The 15,088-nt window shown below is 39.2% G+C and overlaps 1 protein-coding gene across 2 annotated transcripts in view; it reads right to left on the reverse strand.

Moving 5' to 3' along the window:
* The window catches only part of TRPM3 (transient receptor potential cation channel subfamily M member 3), a 348,624-nt gene that overhangs the window by 176,435 nt on the left and 157,101 nt on the right, over positions 1–15,088 (reverse strand). For both annotated transcript variants that reach the window (XM_054178940.1, XM_054178939.1), the window contains exons 4-5: positions 8,166–8,379; positions 4,092–4,216 (exon numbers count right to left, since the gene is read on the reverse strand). In XM_054178940.1, the coding sequence (XP_054034915.1) occupies positions 4,092–4,216; positions 8,166–8,379 (339 nt within the window). The remainder of the gene's footprint in view (positions 1–4,091; positions 4,217–8,165; positions 8,380–15,088) is intronic.

The following is a 15,088-nucleotide window of genomic DNA, read 5'->3' on the forward strand; positions in this document are numbered from 1 at the left end:
CCATTTCCAAATTGGCAAATGGGGATAATCTCAATTCTTCCTCTTCCAAATGGATACAAGTTTCACCTGTCAGAAACAGATGTCCTCCAAGAAGGCCATTTCAAACTAGGTCAAACCAAAACAGACAACAGAGGCAATCACGTGGGAGTCTTTGGCTAACCCTGCGTGATTGGTTTGGTAAGAACATGAATAGATGGGATGATCAATCTCCTTCTGGTCTTTTCAGGAGATTGTGGAACTGCAGAGTGGCAGAGCCAGAGGTAGCAATACCAGAAGGGTAGCTGTCACTTCCTCAGTTTCCCAGAACAACTCTAATTGCTCCAAGAGTGATTCTAACACTAACATTAGTTACTGCATCAACTGTACACGTGGATGTGATCCCAATAATTAGGAGTGCCCTGCCTCCTGCCAGGAGGATGACAAGGATAATGGAGATAACAGAATCTATTGGGATATATATATTCAGTGGCCTGGGACTTCAAAATTTCAGAAGTACAGGGCCTTGGTTGACACAGGAGCTCGGTGTACCACGATACCACCAAATTATCAAGGATCAGAGCCTATAAGTATTCTGGGAGTCACTTGTGGATCTCAAGAGTTGACTACATTGCAGGTTGACATAAGCTTAACTGGGAAAGAGTAGAAGAAACACACTATTGAAACAGGACCTGATGCACCTTGTATTTTGGGAACTGACTTTCTAAGAGAAGGGTGTTTCAAAGACCCTAAGGGTTACAAACAGGCTTTTGTAATAGCAACTGTGGAAACTGCTGGAGGAAAATTGAAGTTGTCCATTAGAGCTGAGCTTTCAGATGAATCTGCAGTTGTGGGACAACGTGAGATAGAGGATGTGAAGCTGCCAACTGCTTCTCAAAGTGTGCATCACAGGCAATACAGAACCAACTGTTACTTTTGTGCCCACTCACAACTTGATTCATCAATTGGAAGGTCAGAATGTCATCAGGAAAACTCATTCACCTTTCAACAGTCCAGTGTGGCCTATGCAAAAGTTAAATGGAGACTGATGTCAGACAGTTGACTTTCATGTCCTGAATGAAGTAACTCCACCTGTGAGTGCATCTGTACCAGACATGATGGAACTCCAGTATGAGCTGGAATCCAAAGAGGCCAAATGATACGCTACTACTGACATCACTAATGCTTTCTTCTCTACTTTGTTCTCAATCTGGTAAACCGTATTTCCTGACTACGGTAGAAGCAAGCACTGGATGGTTGGAAGCTTGTCCAGTTCCTCATGCTGCTGCCCATAACACCTTGGTCTGGAAAGACAAATCCTGTGGAGACCCAATACTACAGAGAGAATTGAATCAGACAACAGAACTCATTTCAAGAACAATCTCATAAAGGACTGGGCCAAAGAGCATGGCATCGAGTGGATATTCTGCATTCCCTACTATGCAGCAGCTTCAGGGAAAACTGAGCATTACAGTCAATGATTTGCTGAAAACCACCCTGAAAGCCGTGGAGGGTGGAGCTTTGAAAAACTGGGACAAACATCTAGCAAAAGAAGCCTGGTTGGTAAATAATAGAGGTTCTGTAAATAGAGCTGGAGCTGCACAAGAAGACTTGTTACAAATGGTAGAAGTTGATAAAGTTCCTGTTATTTGAGAAAAGAAACTTAGAGAAAACTGAAATTTTCTCCTTCAGGAGAGTCCAAACCTATCCAAGGGGTGGTTTCTGCTGAAGGTCCTGGTCACACTTACTGGGTAATGCTAGAGAATGGTGAAATTCAGTGTATTTCCCAAAGAAATCTAACTTTAGCTGAGAGAGTTTAAATTCTGAGTGTATAGTATAAGCTTTTAGGAGTTCCTGTTTCAGGTACAAAATTGCACCAAAAAGAAGAATCCATGAGGAATCTATGGTATGTGAGCATGAATCCTGAGTCACCTGGGAGACCCTGTTCTTTTCTTTGTCTTGTCTGCAAAGAGACAAACTGTTTTCTTACTTCCTGGCTTTTGAACTTTTGAATCACCTACATCTGAGATAGCTGGAATACAAGATGAGCTGAAGATAGGGACTGTGCTACTCATTATTGTAAACATTATTTTAAATTAGATGGATAGAATTGACAAACAAAGGGGTGGATTGTTACAGTTTGAGGGGGGAACTTTAGCTTAGTCCCTGACTGCAAAGACTGGAAATAAATTATGAGTGGATGGAAAAGAAAAAAAAATGGTAAGGTCTATATAATTCATTTAATTGCTAATGAGAATATAGAGCAGAGTCATAAATAGTTTCTTCTTTTCTTGCTTCTGCTTGCAACTTTTCTCTCTCCCATGATCTTGCTAGGTGTATCTCTGTTTTGACTACTCTGTGAGGTAACAGGAAAGAGGGAGGGAGTGCAAGAGGAGGTTAATGAGTTCCCTGTGTTATGAATATACTAGTGATTTGTGTTAAAAGCATAAAATTCAGAGTGAACTAAGATTAAGGGTCAGAAGCTTGCAAGAGCCTGTTTTGAGGACAAAGGGAAAGCTGCATATTTTACAGATTTAAACAGAGACTGTATGTTTGGCGAATTGGAGACACCAAGGCTGAGGAGAAGCTGTATTAAGATAAACACACAGTTCTATCCGGAACTGATAATTTGTTTTCTTTAGATAAGAAGCCTGAACAACTGAGCCTTGGGAGGACCTTTACCATGCAGAGTGTGCATGAGCAGGGATTCGATCACCTATTCTGAGAACTCATTATCATATGCCTGCCTTCTATTTAGCATAAGTTTGTTTATGTAGATGATGTAGCTATATAAGATAAAGAAAGCTATTGTAAAAGTGCTGTGGGGGTGAAGTTTGGTACCCTTGCAAGCCCAACCAGTTGCTTTGCTTGCTCTTATTGCCTTTTATTGCCTTTTTATGGTCTTTTATTGCCAATAAAATTGTGACCAGAAACTTTTACCTGGAGTCATCTATCCAGGAGGTCTGAGGAGTTTCTGTTTTGTTTATAAATTGTAAATGTATATCTATTGTGCATATATTGTATATTTTGTACATATTCATTGCATTTCATATTTCTAGATTTTAGTTTGCTTCATTTGCTTCCAAAAGTTTCTGAGCTAGTCTGGGAGTTTTATTTTGGGGGGCAATTCTCTCAAATTATTTGGGGGTTAATTTCAACCCTCTACTAAAGGGTAATCCTATTTTACAAGTGCTGGTGGTGCAGTATGAAATCCCATGCTAATCTAGTTTCTGTAAATGAGGATAATTTAATAGAAAATTGCAATGAATTCCAATTGGATCAATTTATTCACACTCATCGTAATTCCTTCTGACTTAAGTGATAATTGAATCTTCTTCTCCTCCTCAACTTTCTAATAGAAGAGCATACATAGAAGAATGATTTGGAGACTGAAGACCCTATCTCTTCTCCACTCAAATTTAGCTACTTGTTATTGGGCACATTGTTTTGGAATGAACCAGAGGGGAGGGGAAAAAAAGGGGCTCAGAAGAGCTTTGGGTATCATATAACCAGTACTGGTAAACTATTAATGTATTTCAGATTGGAGGATTAACCTTCTGAGCGGCAGTGTAAGTTTAAAAGAGGATGATGTGAAAGAGTACAAGAATCACTCATCTCTTCAGAAGGTAGCTGAAGGAATGACTCTTTGAGTTGCAATCTCATATATGATACATTTATAAGATTCTTCACAACTGCATAAATAAAAATATATAAATTGGAATATATTGGATAAGTGATGGTCTGCAATTCTGAACTTCACCAATGCATCATAATATTGATTCAAAACAAATCAGACTTCAAGCTTTGCAATCAGTGTTTTCTTAGACACTTTTCAGGGTTTATAGTTTTCTAAGGATGAAAGTTTATTACATTTTCAAGAATAGCATTTAATAAAATTTCTTTATAATTTATTTTTGGAGAACATACAGTGCAGGAATTTTTATTGTTGTCATGTCAGAACTGTTATGAATCATAATAAACAACCTGTGTATGTTCTGATTTTTGGCTGCAGACATTGATTCTGCACAGAATTGGTAAGTGAGAGATGGACAGGAAAGGAACATAACTGGAAGATTTATAGGTATTAGAGGTAATTACATCCATATAAGGCTTACATCTTTGCCAATCAGATCCTCTTGATTTTCCACAATCCCCCAGGGAGCTATACCAATGGTGCAGATCTTCCCTCGAGATTTTGAAGCATGATCTTTCAGTGCATCTCCAACATGCCGAATGACTCCTGGGAAAGAAACAGCACAAAATAAAATTTAATAATTATGTCTTTTTTGTTGATATGGGTTTAGTATAGGACTCTTTTATAGGGAATACTTGTATTTGCAATTAAATAAGGCTACAACTATATATCCATTACTTATCTGCACTTGTGCTCCCAAACATATGTTCTTGCAAGCATTTTTATCTTTCCCAAACACAAAAAGAAGCATGGGAATTAACCTTCCCCTCCCAGTCTCTCTAAACATGCAACTGCCACACAAGTGTTCCATCCTGTCTGGAAATGTGAAAGCATCATTACGCTCCTCAGTGGTGAGCTATTCTACCATTCTTTGCATACACCTGAGATAGCTTCCAGCAGAGTATAAGAAAAACCCCTGTGGATCAGGAAGAAAACAGAAACTGCTATGGAGAAAATTACTGTTCCCCATCTCTCTTCCACATGCTTTTTATAATGTTCCTTGTGTGGTTTAGCCCAGCAGTGTCAGAGTTTAAGTGGATCTCTGTGAAGAGAAGTGCCATTCCTCCTTCCTTTTCATACAATATTTTTCCCCCTATGTACTAATATCTACTTTTGTGAGGTGGCTGCAGTGAAGCAGACGTGTGGATTTTCTGCAGACGTTATCTGTTACTTAGTTTCTGTGTTTATTTCTTGTTTGGATTTTGTAATTTTAAGATGACTGGGTTAGAATTAAAACAGTCACACAATAGATGTAGTTTTAGCTGTAGTTTTTCTGAAGCCTAGCAGAACCATTTCAGAGCTGGCAGAAGGAGCTAGGGAGTTGCATAGTTTCCCTGTGTTCCAAGAGCAAGTGATAGGAGCTCTCCTCAGCAGCTTAGACATCCAGAAGTCCATGGGACCAGATGGGATCCATCCTAGGGTGCTGAGAGAGCTGGCAGATGAGCTGGCCAAGCCACTCTCCATGATTTTTCATCAGTCCTGGCTCACTGGAGAGATCCCAGATGACTGGAAGCTGGCCATCGTGGTGCCCATCCACAAGAAGGGCCGGTTGGATGAGCCAGGGAATTACAGGCCTGTCAGCCTGACCTCAGTGCCAGGAAAGATTATGGAGCAGGTCATCCTGAGTGCAATCACACAACACTTAGAGGATGGCCAAGGGATCAGGCCCAGCCAGCATGGGTTTAGGAAGGGCAGGTCCTGCCTGACCAACCTGATCTCCTTCTATGATCAGGTGACCCGCCTGGTGGATGTGGGGAGGCCTGTGGATGTAGTCTACCTGGACCTCAGCAAGGCCTTTGACACCATTCCCCATAGCAAACTCCTGGCCAAGATGTTAGCCCATGGCTTGGATGGGAGCACACTGCGATGGGTTAGGAACTGGCTGGAGGGCCGAGCCCAGAGAGAGGTGGTCAGTCACTAGTGATGTGCCCCAGGGATCAGTGCTGGGCCCCATGCTCTTTAACATCTTTATTGATGATCTGGACGAGGACATTGAGTCCATCATCAGTAAATTTGCTGACGACACCAAGCTGGGGGCAGGAGTTGATCTACTGGAGGGTAGAGAGGCTCTGCAGAGGGACCTCGACAGGCTGGGCAGATGGGCAGAATCCAAGGGCATGAGATTTAACACATCCAAGTGCCGGGTTCTGCACATTGGCCACAACAACCCCATGAAGAGTAACATGCTGGGGTCAGAGTGGCTGGAGAGCAGTCAGGCTGAGAGGGACCTAGGGGTGCTGCTTGATGGTAGACTGAACATGAGCCTGCAGTGTGCCCAGGCAGCTAAGAGGGCCAATGGCATCCTGGCCTGCATCAGGAACAGTGTGGCCAGCAGGAGCAGGGAGGTCATTCTGCCCCTGTACACTGCACTGGTTAGGCCGCACCTCGAGTACTGTGTCCAGTTCTGGGCCCCTCAGTTTAGGAAGGATGTTGACTTGCTGGAACGAGTCCAGAGAAGAGCAACAAAGTTGGTGAGGGGTTTGGAACACAAGCCCTACAAGGAGAGGCTGAGGGAGCTGGGGTTGCTTAGCCTGGAGAAGAGGAGACTCAGGGGTGACCTTATTACTCTCTACAACTACCTGAAGGGAGGTTGTAGACAGACGGATGTTGGTCTCTTCTCCCAGGCAGCCAATACCAGAACAAGAGGACACAGTCTCAGGCTGCGCCAGGGGAGGTTCAGACTAGATGTTAGGAAAACGTTCTATACAGAAAGAGTGATTGCACATTGGAATGGGCTGCCTGGGGAGGTGGTGGAGTCGCCATCACTGGAGGTTTTCAGGAGGAGACTTGATGGGGTGCTTGGTGCCGTGGGTTAGTTGTTTGGGTGGTGTTTGATTGGTTGATGGGTTGGACGCGGTGATCTTGAAGGTCTCTTCCAACCTGGTTTATTCTATGTATTCTAACCCCTCCCCATCTTGGCCATCCTACAAACCCTCCAAGTTCTGGAGTCTATATTCCTTCCAGTGGTAGAAAAGAAGGAAAAACTGGTACCTGCAATCAGCTACAGATTAAGCTACGATGCAACAACCCATAGGATTCAAACCACTAAATCTGCCCAGACCTTGGGAAAACTTCTGTCATTTAGAATAATCGCTTTTTGGCACAAATATTACTATTCAGAACAACTTAGAATCAGAGAATCATAGAATAGTCTGGGTTGGAAGGGACCTCTGATGGTCATCTTGTGCATTTGCCAAATGCAAATGTTAATAGCTGATCTTTGTTCACAAGATTGTGTAGGTTAGGGTTTTTTTTGTACAGTTCCTGTGCTAATCCACTGCAATGAGTGTAATATATCTACAGTTTTCTAACGTGCTTTAAATTTAGATATCTCTCTGTCCTTTCCATTTTCACTGCAAGATTTCCGGCAACTAACATAACTATCATCATCACAGTATACAGGTCAACATTTAGCCTGTTTTTCTCTCATTCTGCAGAGATGCTGGGGATATTATATATGTGTGAGTTTGACTATTTATCTAACACTCCAAAAGCTGTACCTTTTCCTTGCTATTTTAATGGCTGCTGTGATAAAAAGCAACATTGTCTTAAATTTGATGTGCTTTGGAAACTGAAAAACCCAAGATTCTCATTAAGCATTCATATTCAAATATGTAGGAGCTGATCCCAAATGCACTAGAATTAATGCATGATAGTATGATTACAGTGTTTTCCATAGACAATAAGAGGATAAACTCTGGGATTACTAAAGTAATGAATTATACCTTTGTTACAGCAGCAAATGAGAATTACATAAGAATTTACAAGTACATGTCCTAGCTCAAAACTTTTTCCATATATCTCAGCAGAACTCTTTCATTCTCTCCTGACTGTCAGCTGTTCCCTGCTGCCTTCAGGGAGGGTAACTGGGAAAACACTGCCCAACCTTTTCTATGTGTGGAACAGTTTTGCAGCTTATTCCCCTAACCTACTTGCTGTCTCTGCACAGAGCTGGCTCAGCTGCTATCTTGGTTCATTAGGATATGCATATGGTATGTCACAGATATTCTGAAGTTTGAATAGAAGTCAATGTTACTGGTCTTGCTGCAGAGGTAATAGAACAAAATAGGTCACGCTTTCTACAAGAAAGAAAAAAGTGACACTGATTCACAATAAGGTTTCCACTGCATCCACAAAACTTTTCTTGCTTTTTTTTTTATGTAGTAAGAGGTTGATTTGTTCAATTTCTGGTTAGTAGTCCCATCCTGTAGATTACTGTTGATTTTATTAAGTCTTCATTGGCAGTATACTAATATAACTGCTTCACAGGAGGCTTTATTTTCCGCTCCCAGTGTGCTTTCATGCTTATACAAACCCTTTATTCCCTGGTGGCTGGTAGACTGGTATGAACTTGGCATTTTCTTGTTTGCACATACTTCAGGCAACACATATAAAATAAAACTAAGAATGGCTCCTTAATTTCATCAGTCCTCATTTTTTCCTGTGATGAAATATCCTAGATGCCACTGTACTTTCATTTCAATGCTGCTGTTACCTGTGTTTACTCCTCCAGTGAAAATCCATGCCCCAGTTGTCATAGCAGCCTTAATGAGGCCTTTTCCAAAGACTTGCTTCAGTTTTGGCTGAAGTTCAAAATTCTGAAGGCCCCCATGTACAGAGATGAGGAGTTTAGGGAGCTCAAGCTGCCACTCTTTGGTCATCAGATGCAGAAGAAGGTCAGGCTTTGTGTCAAAGGACACACGTACGTACTGCAGAAATAAGAACAGTAGTAAAGGAAAAAAAGATTGGTTGTACTTACTGATTCCTAATACATATAATCTACATGCAAGAGATCGCTGGAATAAGGCAGCTTTTATGACAAAACTAGTAATTGCTTACTTGAAGATTTTTTTTTTAAAGTTAGGAAACTAGTAATAATGGAACAGTTGCAATTCACAGGCTATATGATTTTCCTTTATTTAGGAAATTAAATCATTAATTGTTTCAACATGCTTCGCAGTGCTGGAAAGATAAACTTTTTTTTTTGTTAACTCTAAACTTTTTAAATTTATGGATTCAAAAACTGGAGCAAAACTTTAGGTGGTCTGCCAAAGATGACCTAGAGAATCAGAAACATAACTGTGCATTTACTTGTATCTTATTTTCAAATAAAAGAAATCAAGCTCTCAAAAGGTAGGAAATAACAGAAACAAGCTCAGTTGTTCAAACACACTGAAATTTAAACTCAGCAAGACTACTAAACAGGTGTTTTTCAGATAAATGAATGGAAACTTAATACCAAAAGATATGCATAGATGAATGAATTTGCCTAATAAGGCATAGGACCCTAAAAGTGCTTTGAAACAAATTTTAAAATTACAGTTCTTGTCTTTTCTGTGCTACATCTGCAGCATTTTGCCCCAAAATATATCATGCCCATCTGTGTGTGCTGAAATATAACAACTGTCTTAAAACATCCCGCAGCACAACCATGTTGCACATATACCTGTCTCTTCCTGACAGGCCTTTCACTCTGGACTCATTCTTCTGCTCTTTTTCTTGTTGATGTATGAAAGATTCACACAGTCTGTGACAGGGCAGATAGGAGTTCTTTGAATCCTAGCTGTATAGCATGAATGGGCATTAAGAGGACAAAATTCTTTCTATAGTTGGTATGATCCAGAAGGATCCTCTTAACTGAATAAAATAAGCTATAGAAAACCACTTTTCTATCAAATTTACAATTGAGAAAATCCATATAGTTACTGCAGTCATCTTTCCCTTGATGAGTTGTCAGGACATACATGAAGTGTGTTATATAGGCATATTTGCTTTCAGCCAGAGGAATGCCTAGATCTAACTTATTTATTGTAAAATGCCAAGTAGTATAATATCCACATATATAAAGTAATAATTTTGTCCTTTTGTAATATGCCTAATCAGTATTTCTTGACAAAATGTTCTTTTTTAATAAATGGCGTAACAGTACAATGGACTCCTTTCTAGTTGAATAAGAAATAAGTACTTGACTTTTTCTAGAAGAAATTGCTAATAGATGGATTTATTGGCAAGAAAAAGTTGTTTCACAGTGAACGGCCATTCCTAACATTTCTGGAAGTAGAATAATGTTTGGGCAAATAGCCCCAGGGAAGCAAGGTGAGCATAGCCAAACTGAAAGCTGATCAAGAACTTGGGAAATGTACATTCCCTGAAGTGCATAAGTAGTGTTCTCCCCAGCAGTCAGGCAAAGTCCACCTGGATACCTTCCTGTGTAGATGACCCTAAGTGATCCTGCTGTAGCAGGACGGTTGGATTCGATGATCTCTTGAGGTCCCTTCCAACCTCTAATGTACTGTGATACTGTGATGCAGTGACATTCATAGCAGCTAATGGACAAAGAACATACAATATTCATGTCTGACAGGAGCATAATGTACCCTAGAGCTTAGATATACATAAACTACATCCTCAGTAGCTATTCATTGAATTTTCTGCATGGGATTTTAGAAAATTTAGCATGGCATTTGACCCTACTGACCAGATAGTGAAGCTAATAATTTTATTTGGATTCAAGGGCAAATCAAACTTCCAACACACCAGAGGGTTTGTAAGGAGATGAATCCTTATTTCCTTTGCTCTGCCCATAGGGAGAGATGAAACTGCAAAGAGCAATGTCTTGTTGACACAATTGCAAATGCTTTCTTGACGCAGAAGCCTTCATAAGAGCTATGTGAAACCTCTACCGGTCAGACTATGGAGATTATGTTTTGGGATCACTGGTACCTTATGCTGTCTTTGGTAAAAACACATAGAGAGTTTTAAGAAAATGATTAAAGTGAATTTATCTTAGTAATGGCCATACATTTTCTTGAAACAGAGGCCACTACATCATCTGGGATGATATTAAGATGAAGGCACTAATGGCATCAAATGTGTTATATATTTCAGCCAGTAACTGTTTGGTATTTTTTCTTTTCTTCTTTAGCATTGTTTTCTATTCCTAAATATATAACTTCGCTGTCTCTCCCTTCCTGAGCCTATGTATTAATTGGCAAAAATCTCTTTCATTTTCTTATCCACTAAGACCTCTGAATTTCAATAATTATAAATCTATATACTGAAGCACAAACTTAGAAGAAATATATTCTTGCATTTATTTGATATGTAGAGATGTTACAAAGAACCGTTTGTTCTTTATACTACAGTCAATTCCCTTCTCTACTTATCATAAGAATTCATTTTACTTTATAAAGAGGAAATGTAAGTAAAAATAAAACTGAAAGGCTTTTTTTCCCCCCCACAAAATAAAATTCAAATAATTATGGGTAAGCTTTAATGTTTAGATGTTTTCTGAGAAGGCAGTGGCATCAAACATCATGATTTTTTCTTCTGTGCATAGACCTCAGTTTTTATGATGGAATAATTTTTATTCTTACAGAGGCTATTTTCAGACTGCTATGCTTGGGATAAATATTTTGTCATTACTTAGCAGATTAATTAGCAAGTACAAGAGAACTCTTTTGTCATCACTTTCAAGGTACGCAATAAATTACAAATAAACACTATTAAGATAATTTTTTGTGCATATTAAAAATTAATTTATTTAATTCTTGCATCACAATATTCAGTCTTTTCAAGATTTTGTTTAGAATTTGAGTATTTCTGCCAATCCTGAATTCTTTTGCTATAGCCTCCAGAAGCAGATTTAAAATTTGAATATAAATCTAAGTTAACCCACTGCTTTTTTACCCTGAAATTTGATGTTTGCTGTATTTTTCATCAGTATAAAAGATCAGATCTAATAGAAAACTATTGGTGTGTGGGTGGCATGTAAAACTTCAGTTACGTGTTAACAGAGCAGGGCAAGATATGAAGCAGAAGTACAGGTTTGAACCACAAAACCTACAGACCAAAACTGTGAAATGATAAACTATCTGAAGTTCAAGATGTCATTTCCTTTTGATCCCTAAACAGAAGTCTTGGAATAGATGACCTTTGGGGGGTCTCCTCCAACCCAAACCATTCTATTAAGAAGTAAGCAAGGGAGCAGTTTGATGTCAATAGTTGTTTCATTTTTTAATCTAGTGGTTTCCTAAAAATTAACTGTGCTTATCATCAGTCAAACAGCCAGGTATGTGCATCTCCAGTATCCTAGGGTACAAGCCAAGGCTCCTGAGTGGTAAAAGTACTATTCTGTGGCTCAGGCAGAGCTGTCCCATTAAAGCACATGGTGAATGTCTGCAGAGGGGGGGGCTCCGTGAATGAAATTGAAAAATGCAGAATTTCTTCAAATAAACTCTCTTCAAAAAATGTTTTGTGATCTGCAGTTTAATATTGCTGCTTTGTTTCTCTTTGATGCATGCACTGGGTGGCTATTTTCACCTACATTAAATGAGTCCATGACTGCAGATACTTCTTAACTACTGTTTCCCTCAGAGTGTGACCTTCACATAAAAAACAGGACAGGCCTGATGTAATTCTCACTGAACTCAGCACAAACTCTGTCACTTAGACTGAAGCCAGATTAACTTAAAAACCCCAATATTCTTAACATCTTCAGACCTCATTCTAATTAGTCAGTGTAAGGAGCCTCAATGATTTAACTGGGCTTTGGATAAACCCTTCTTTGTGTTATTTTCCTTTTTCTCCATGTAGGACACCCTCTTTTAAATTCTGTAGATGTTCTTTAAGTATTAATTTACTCTAACAAACCAATAGTTTCTGCTTTTTCATGGATTATACACGTTACAGGGTTGGTTATCTTTCCTTTCTCTCAGAAACACCAATGGCTCTTAAGACCCTTTTTACAAAGTTCTGACAGAAAACATGTTTCAAAATCAGAAATAGACATTTTTATGTGGCCAATTTCAAAATATCCTCAGCAGAGTATGTTGTGATGATTTGAATATTAGAAAATGTCTAAGAAACTATTTATGGACACTGTAATTCCACAGATGTTCTTTCATGTTTCCATGCACCACAAGAAAAGTTAACCTTATAACACTGAAGTAAATAAGCTCATAGCACTGATTTGAATTTAATTTCTACAGCTGCAAACATATATTAGCTATTCATTGTACGTATTAAATGTATCATTGGAATGCTCTCAGTTAGGAGGAGTGAAGCTAAGTCATTAATGCTTTTCAAACAGCAGTCTTCTACTGAGCTTTGGATAACTGTTATCAAAGACATTTCAGTTTTGTAGAGTGCTCCTTTAAAAGATGTTGGTATGGAATCTAGGCAGTATATCCTGTAGCTTGAAAATGTTAAGTAGTATATTTTTAGAAAATAACAAGTGTTCATTTATCATGTTTTTTCCCCTTTTTTCTCTCTGTCCCTGTTGAAGCTCCTGCTTGTCTGCTTTTAGGTTTGAAAATATATAATCTAAACAAGAACGTTTCCAAGAATTGTTATGTATTTGTTCCTTTCCAAGCCTTATTTTTTAATATAATTTCAATGTTTTTTCATCCCCTTCTCTCTTTGATTGGCTGCTTTGACTGAGCAAACTCATGGCTTTCACAGAAAGATTTTGATCTGGTAAGTTTTAACTACTATGGGAAAGACCTTGTGCCCAGTAAACTCAGTGACAGAAGTTTCACTTTCTATTAATAAAACTGCAACAACAATTTAGACAGCTCTGACTATGATCTGTCCTAAAATCCTGTTTGGGGCTGGAAATGTGACCATAAGGACACTTTTCATGGAGTGTCCAGTGACAAACACATCATAGTATAAGAAAGCTCTTCATTTTGTTTCCATTAAAAAAAAAAAACAAAACAAAAAAACCCCAAAGGCACAATTACTGTCACACTGGTCACACAGACCTCCTTACTTGTGTTTTGGTGATATGAAAGATGGTTTTCTTATTACTGGTAACCAAGCAGGACACTCATTAAAGATATATTTAGTAAACTGTTTAATTTGAATCACTTTTCCCACTAGTGGGATGATTTAATTTCTGAAGCTTTTTTGGGCTTAGTTAATTCATAAACAATTTGCTTGTTCCCATGTTTTGAATGGGGTTTAACGGCTATGAATAGATTGTGGATGGAACCATCTTTCTGATTCTAGTACTGGAAAATAAATACAGGTTTTCCAACAACAAATGTTTGGTCTTTTGGTGACAACAGAGGTTGGAATCAATACAGCTGATCAGTGTGATCTAGTGTTGTTCCTTTATTGCTTCAGTATTGTTTGATTATAATGCAAGCATAGTACAGAGCAGACAGTAGAGCTGACAGGCTAGGAAGAAGTGCATAGAAGAAGTGCGCAGTAAGAAAACCTTTACAACTTATATAAACTCGGAGGGCATTGCTGGCATGGCTTCATTGGCCCCTCACGAGTGACCACACACTATTACTATAGATTATTGGTTAAAGCAGTAATAACACGCGAGATTGTTGATGCACGTGTGCGTCCTGTTATTCTGAGATAACTCTCTGCGTTTATAGCTACCAGCATCCTGCTTTGATTACATGGTGCAGGCACAGTACTATTCTGCCATACTGCTAGCCACTTCCACACCCATGCTGGACACGGCCTACCACCATGTCAGGCTCTAGGCCTACACTGCCAGATTGCTCACACTGCTTATTGCAACCATTACCACATGGTCTGTAACAAGATTTTTCTTTCCTTTATGTTGACTTCCAACTTTATCTTCGCAGCTTCACTTCAAGTGTATTACTTTGATGATGCAGCATACACCTTGGAGCATTTCCTGTTCTGTTAAACTGAATCCCAACAAAGCTCAGAACTCGTCTTGAGAAACTGGCACCAAAGCTTCCTGAAACCCTTCATTATTTCTTAGCTGCCATAGACTATTTTTGTCTGGGCAGGGCAGTTTATTGCCTTATAGTGAACTTCAAGGACATCACTTGAAGAGAACTGGCAATCACCTTTTCTCAGAGATTAAATGCAAAGTATCCATATATGGTCAATAGAATGATGGTTACTATATTGCTGAGTCTTTCTCAGTTTTGGTGAAAAACATTCTGTTTTATTCTCACGCCTTGTGAAGATACCCACAGCATAGCTTGGCTTATGTCAGTGCTGAGGAAGGTGTCAATTTATTCACACTAAACAAATGTTATTTACTAAATCTGAGTCTGACTCTGAGCCTGTACATGATTGGTTATCAACTGAACACAAGATGTCTCAGAAAAATAATCTAATTTTCTATCTGTTTCTTGGTGCAACAGTGATTTCAAGTTTCCATCAAAAGAAGCCATCTTTCTGGAAGAAAAAAATTATCCACTCAAGTAATCATTCTATCTCTGTCATGTATGTAACCATCCGACAAAACTACCTGACTGTTGCTAGCATAGTACCTAAGCTCTTCATTGTCTCTAATCCACCTAGTACCACAATGCAGTCGAGGGACTGTTGGAAAGAATTCAGGCAGGTTATTTTATGGCATGCCCTCACTGCTCCCCAAAGCAGTGTCTCAGCTGCAACGTGCTGGGTGGTTGGGCAGAC

Source organism: Dryobates pubescens, chromosome Z, assembly GCF_014839835.1.
Source record: "Dryobates pubescens isolate bDryPub1 chromosome Z, bDryPub1.pri, whole genome shotgun sequence".
Taxonomy (NCBI): Eukaryota; Metazoa; Chordata; class Aves; order Piciformes; family Picidae; genus Dryobates; species Dryobates pubescens.